General features: G+C 52.7%; 1 protein-coding gene across 1 annotated transcript in view; it reads left to right on the forward strand.

Annotated features, from left to right (window-relative positions):
• Positions 1-5,926, forward strand: part of LYRM4 (LYR motif containing 4) — a 209,783-nt gene extending 203,857 nt beyond the window's left edge. Inside the window, exon 3 of the mRNA XM_012646999.1 lies at positions 5,193-5,926. Within this exon, the coding sequence (XP_012502453.1) occupies positions 5,193-5,261 (69 nt within the window). The 3' untranslated portion in view covers positions 5,262-5,926. The remainder of the gene's footprint in view (positions 1-5,192) is intronic.
• The last annotated feature ends 1,221 nt before the right edge of the window (positions 5,927-7,147 follow it).

Below are 7,147 nucleotides of genomic sequence, written 5' to 3' on the forward strand. Positions count from 1 at the left end.
CCAAAGAGCAACCTGTGGACGTGTCAGTTCACTGAGCAAAAGCTGCTCAACCTTGAGGGGGACATTCCACTGATCAGGGATGTCTGCAAACAGACCCTGCCTCGAAGCCTGAGGGCCTCAGCCTGGATATCTGCAAACGACCTGGGTTTGTAATCTGAAGGCAGAGAGAATGATCAAAGGATGTCAGCCTAGCAGATAAGAGCAGTTTGCTATTCTAAGCCTGAGACAATATTCCTATCTCTCTCCTGAGTTCATGTCTCAGTAAATGAGGAACTAGATAAAGTAGAGAGAAGTACGTGTCTCTTTGTTTCCGTTTGGATTATACGCCTTACTAATCACTCACGATTTTATCTTTAACTGGTGTATACTTAGCTAGTTTATTGTTACTTTGGGAGATCTTGAAACCTAAACTCATGATATGTACATGTAAATCGGTGACCGATGATAATTGTTTGCTGAAAGAATAAATACCGATGCGGGACTCCACTCGTGGCCTCCTGGCTCACAGGAATGCTGGAGGACCCCTGATTTCCCCATCTATACTTTGTCTCTGTCTCCTTTGTGTCCAATCTCTTGTGACATTCCTGCCTGGGACCCGATTTGTTGGGAGAGTCGCGAACTCCCAGCAGCGTAGTTTCTGTAAACTTTGGAAACATCAATGCTTTCTGTTAATGGCACCTCCCCAGATGATAGGGACATTGTCTCCACTTATCACAGGGCATAGATCACCTCCTTCTCTGCACTGACCTTTTTTTCTTAGTCATATGATCTCACGTTAAAAGTCACATTGTGTTATACAAATAAAAAGTAAAATGCACATTATGCATTTAAGTCAGTTAGAAGTTGGTTTAGTTGTGTGTAACAAGAAACCCAAATAACAGTGGCTTTAAAAAGACAGAGGTTTATTTTTCTCTCACATAAAATAAAGCTGTCAGTAAGGTGTCCAGGGCTGGTGTGGTGGCTCCATGGCGGCTCATCATGAACCTAGACACCTCCTTTCTGCCCCCCACCCTTAGTGTGTAGCTCCCATACCAGATTTCGTCACAGTGATAGATGGCTGCTGAGGTTCCAGCCATCCAGTTATAGTCCAGGCAGAAAGGAGACAAAGTGGAGGGGGGCAGTGGAGTGCCCCCGTGCAGAGGCAGCCCCCTTTAAAGAACTTTCCCAGATGCTCTGCCCATGATACCAGCTGAAACCTCACTGGCCTCCTCTAGCTGCAAAGGCGGCTGGACATAGATGTACACATTGGCCCCAGTAAGGAAAAAGAGATGGATACTGGGCAGGCCACAGTGATCTCATGTGGTTATCTCAAATTTGGATAGCACAGGCTCACAGTTTTTGCAATAACTGCAACCGTGCTACCTTGATGTATAATTTGTGTTATAAAGAAACGAGCATTGGTTGGGAAAGTGTAGATAGAAAAGCAGCATTTGGGAAAAAGCACTGGACAGAGAGCACAAGATCTGGGTTTCAGGTCCTGCATGGATTGACTTCTCTGGGCTTCCAGGTCTCCCCACAAAGATGAGGGCAGGGATTCTTAGAGCATCTATACACGTCAGCCTTGATATTGCGATGGTTCACCCCCAACGCCTGCACAGCATCCCCGTATTTCCCTGGCCCTCCTCCCCCTCTGTGCCTTCTGTCACCTCCTCCGTTCAAGCCGGAATCATCTCTCACTAACACTCTTACTGGGCCCTTAACTGGGTCCCCTGGCTACAGCCTCTCCACTCTTCCATTTGCCTTGACACTGAGATAAGATGATCTTTTTTAACCACAGATTGGAGTCAGTCATTCTTCTATTTTTAACATTTTAAGGGATCTCCATTTCCCCCAGAGTGAGTTTTGCATCTGTGTTCTGGCCCTGGCCCACCTCTTCTCTGCCTCTACTGCTGACCCCCACACTTCTGCATCCACGCCCAGCCCATTTCTGTCCTTGTCGGTCTCGGAAGTCCAAACACCATGAGCTCACACCCACTGCCGTGGCAGGTGCCCTTCCCTCTCTCTGGAGTGTGCTTCTCCCTTCCCCAGCTCCAGCCTTGGGCGCGGACCTCCTATCCCCAAGGCCATCTCCTCTGAGAAGTCTTCCCTGACTCCCTCCCGTCTTCTAGATTCCTACAGTCCTATGTGCCGCCCTCTTTGCTAGCACATTCGCAATCCCAGGGCACTTATCTATCTCATTTCTTGTCCGTCTCTCCCCCTGGACTCAGAGATTCCCACAGGCAGGAATCACATCTGAAAGCCTCACACACGCAGTGCCTAGGACAGGAGGAGGTACTCACCGCTTGTCTGCGGGATGGAGGGGCTGTCCTTCCAGGGCTCCTCCAGCATTTGCTGGGTCTTTCGGTCAACAAACACCTGTTCGTTGTATGCCGCAGGTGACCAGCCTTTCACTTGTAAGGAAGAGCCTAGCCCTGCTCTGTGGGTCCATCTTTGCAGCAGAGCCCCTTACTCTCGGTGCCTTGGGCTCAGATTCCCTCTCTCGCTCACTCCTCACTGGTCTGCTGAGCACCTCTGTCTCCCAGGACTTTGAGGGGCTCCCAGAGCAGTGGAAGGGATGGAGAGGGGAAGACAGACATGAACTTGCATATGAGCTCACACAGGCCACAAGCACAGACCACACAGATGGTCCGGAGGGGCTACAGAGAGGGGCTAGGCCTCACTAATTCGCTGCCTGGGCTGCTGGCCTGTGGGGAGTAGATGGTTGGAAGGAAGACAGCAGCCCTTTCAGCAAGGGGCAGGAAGCCAGTCACACCTCCAGTTGCTGCAGCAAATTTGTTCTCCCCTCCATGTCTGCAACGGCTGTCCCTTGGCTAGATCGCCACCGCCTTCTCCAAGGATTCTCACACCACGTAGGTGCTGCACTGGCTCGGGGACCTCATGCATCTTCTCTTGACATCTGCCAACTTTGTTGAAGGCCCAAAGACTGCTGGCACAGCAAGGGACCATAAAGATTACCTAGTAGTGTCTAGACCTCTCGTTTTATGGACGAGGACACTGAGACCAGAGGGCGGACGTGGAGAGTCTCACGCAGCCAGTGGCAGAGCAGGGCTACAGCCCAGGTCCGCCGACTCCCAGCCCAGGGTCTTCCCGGGGTGCCACCTTTCCTTCTGGCGTGTCAGAAGTAGAACACATGGATTAACGCTGGGCCACTCAGAGACCACACGGCTGGTGTTAGAGGTGTCCCGGGGGGATCCCAGGGACGCAGACAGTGCCTTCAGTCACAGAAGCTGAGGGTCGGAAGGGGAGCCCTTCTGATTCTATCTGGCACATAAACCCTTTCTCCATCCTCACTTCACTCCTTACAGGGACAGAAGTTACAGCTTCCCAAGGCAGCCTATTCCTTTTTGAACAACTCTATTAAATAGTTCTTCCTTGTGCCGTCTCGTAACTTCTGCCCACCACCAGAGCGTTGAAAGTGATGACACACTCAGTCAAGCACTCAGGGAACGTGATTGTAGACACTTCTAAGAAGGGTTCCTGATGAACTCTCCAAGAGCAATTAAATATAAAACAAGCTCCCAGGTAACTGAACCATTGGAGCTGTTATATAAGATCATTTGCACGTAACCTAGTTGAATTATAGGGACATCACTGCCAAAAGAATGATTTTTTTAAAGGATCATTGCTATGTCAGCCTTTCTTGTCTGAATGTCATTCAAGAGGGGTCCATATGTGTATTGAGGTTAATATATGACAGTGAAACCGTATGCGTCAGTGGGGAGAAAATTGCTGTCCTTCCTCTTCTCTGTAGCAGGGACGGAGGCTTCAGCTCACCTGGCAGCTATTTCACACTGTCGAGGAGGGGCCCGACAAGTCCGCGTGCTCCCCTCACCACGGCTGCGGGCAGCCCCGCAGATCCCAGCCCTCAGGGTGGCTCCGACCTCGCTACCAAAGCGCGGGCCTTACCCGTGAATTGCTTGCATCAGAGTCTCCTCTGGGACATGAGGGGAAGGGGACGCTGCCGGCACAGCAAGGCGCTTCGCTTGGACTTTCGTTGGGAATGGTGCTAAAGCGCTCATCGCCCTGCACCGCCACGGGGTCTTTTTAAATTAAGGAACTCGCTGGTAGTTCACAGAGCCTGCACGACCACCCCCGCGCCGCAGATCTCCGCGCTCTACTTCCGCCTTCGTTTCCGATGATGCGGCTGCTCTCGCCCTTGCTGCGCTGTCCGCCGGTGCTCAAGTGCGGGCGGGGGCGGCGAGCAAACAGCGAGGGCCTGGAGACTCAACACGGGCCTTAGCAACGGCAGGGCCCCCTTGTCCTGGGCCTGCCTTCTCAATACCGCGTTGAGGGAGGGAGAACCACATGAGGGTCTGGATTCTGAGTCGTGGCCGCTCTCGGTGGCGGCTCTGGCCTTTGGGAGTTTTCCCTCATCTACTTAAAGAGCAGTTACTCACCCCACATTACCTATAGATAGGGCCAACTACTCTGAAATCCAGATGGATTTTCTAATGCCCAGCCCTTTCTTCTCCAGTTCTACTTGTTCCTGAAAAAGTGTCACTAAGGAAATGCTTTTAGAGAAATACTGTGCCAGAGACCCTGTGCTCCAGAGAAAAGCCCCACTGTATCCCCAGGTTATGGCTCCGGCCTCCACCTGGGACCGCGGGAACACGTGGGCACTAACAGAGACACTTAACTAACGAGGACACCTGAAAAAGAAGGGGGCGGGAAAAACAGGAGGCCGCGGGTGTGTGAACACAGACTGCTGGCCCCAGCCCAGGGGGAGCAGTATTGTCTGCACTGGCCCTAATGCGACGCCTGTCCTGCCCCAGCGTGGACAAGCCCGTTTCTGCATGATGCTGAAAGTCTTTCCTTATGGAAGAGCCAGTTCTAAAGGAAGGAAGTCCTGTTAGGTGAGGAGGTGCCATGCACATGTCCCACGGCTCTGCCTGCAGCCCCGGCCAGGGGGCCTGGGGGATGGCTCACTGCCGGGCAGCCCCGGACCCCAGGCCACGGCCACCCTGCCTTGCAGAGAGGAGTGGCGCGCGGATCGCTAACTTCCCACAGTGAGGGAAGTGGGCGTTGGACCGTGCAAGGAACTAGCAAAGGCAAACCTGCCCACTGTGCAGGTCCCGGAGGGTGCAGCCCTGTGGTGGCAGACATTTGCATTGTAAATGTTAGACATGCTTTCGGACCTTTCACAGCGAACCGAGTCCCACAGTTCTTGACCTGTGTCTTTCCTTCACCTTCAGGTCCACATTGGCCAACTGTATTCGACTCACAAGCTCATCATTGAGAATCAAGAGAAGCCCAAGACCTAGGAGCCAGGGACCTGCCACCAGTGGCAGCCGGGGACCACCTTCAGCATCCATTCTGTGCTTGGGAGCCTCCAGCTCTGCCTGCCCTGTGGGAGCTGACAGACAGTCACGTTTTCCTTTTGTCGCAGCCTCGCTAGCAGGATGGCCGTCTCTGCTCAGTTCAGTGTTAGCGTGGAGAGCGGGGCGCGCTCAGAACAATGCTGTGGATTGCCGCGCCTCTCTCCCCCGCCCCCATCCGTGGCTCACCGCCACTGCGTGTGCGTTCCCGGACTTTGTGTCGTGCTCCTTGACAATAAATAGGCTTGTCTGCCTAAGCCTTTCACACCACATCAGCCCATCGCCACGAAAGCATGTTCATTTCCTGCTGCTGCAGGGTCTCCGGAGGGCTGCGGGGGACCCCCGGGGAGCATCCAGCCCTGAGCAGAGAACGCCTGTGTGAAGGCAAGTTCGAGCACCAGTGAGATTTGGGGGGCGGTGGGGAGGAGTGCAGGGGTACAGGGCGCACCCTGCGGGTCATACCTGGGCCCACTGCAGCAACACAGGTGACAGGTGTGTGGACACACAGCCAGACAGCATCACAGCAGGAGCCCCAGCGGGGAGCTTGCTGGAAGCGCAGACTCAAGCACCTCCCCAGCCCTTGCGAAGGAGAAGCCACCGTCTGACCCCGCCCCCAGGTGACTCCACGCAGGCCGCAGTCTGCTGGCGTCTGACTCGGTAGCCGGTGAGGCACAATAGTTTTTCTGTATTTTTAAAGCGCTCCCTGTGTTTTTCATGGTTAGCTAGTTTGGGGACCCTCTGCTCTTTGCGTATGTTACAGGTAATAAAGATACTGTTTATATGCTTTTCTTCCTGGAAACACGCTCATTCCAAATGTAGAAAGAACGTATTAAATAACTTCCTTAACTTCTGGGGCACTTACAAGGGACCCAGACCCTGTCAGAGTGATCTCTTGTTTCTCTTTCTGTACAGCGCTAAGTGGATTCGGTATTTATGTGTTAAGGTTTGGAACAGGTTCATACAAATATAGCAGGTGCTAGAACAGCTGTGGCAGGGTCACGCCACCGAGCTGCTCACCCCTCACTGCAGCCCCCGCAGTCAGGGCAGCGAGCGGGAGCGTCTGCCCTGCGAGCGTCACATCCTCTCGCTAAAGTCGCGTCGGCCCATCTGAGCTGTTGAGTGCAGATTTGTTGTGACAGTGCTTTCAAAATGGATGAAATGTGTAGCCATTCTCTTTGGCAATACACCTTTTGATTTCAGGATGAAGTCTTGTGCACCTGTGAGACTAACGAAGCTCTTAGTAGGTTCTAGATCTGTTACCTTCCCAACAGTCCACTCTTGGGAGCTGCGGTGTTCGAATAGCCATTCAGCAGACAGTGGACGTAGGTGATGTGGAAAGTGCGATCTCTCTCTTCTCCTTCAGCTGGCTGTCACGGGACAGGGCCGTGACAGCCCTGGTGTGTGGCTCAGAGTCACTTCTGCTCTGCATCCATGGACTTTGTGGTCGCTCAGCAACGAAGGCATCCAGCATTGGATGGCACGGCTGATTTATACTTAATTTAAGCAGCTGCTACTTGAATCTTAAGTCCAGATTTGAACCTCTCCCCTAAAGGTATCAAATTGCTAGTAAAATAACAGATCCATAGGCGACGTCTCCCCCACCGCCAGGTCTCAGTCAGAGCGGCAGTCCACCAGCAAACGCAACTTGCCCGCAGGCCGGTCGCAGCAGGTCGCTTCTGTGCTAATTAAACCACATGAATGGATTTGAACATGCCCAAACCCTTCAAAATACAGAGCTAATATTTGTAACTCAGATAAAACTAACTAGGCATCTGGAACCTGTGCAAAGATATACATCAAAATTCTGTGACAGAAAAAGCCACAAACAGAGG

This window comes from Propithecus coquereli, unplaced genomic scaffold (assembly GCF_000956105.1).
Source record: "Propithecus coquereli isolate 6110/MARCELLA unplaced genomic scaffold, Pcoq_1.0 Scaffold253, whole genome shotgun sequence".
NCBI classification, from domain to species: domain Eukaryota; kingdom Metazoa; phylum Chordata; class Mammalia; order Primates; family Indriidae; genus Propithecus; species Propithecus coquereli.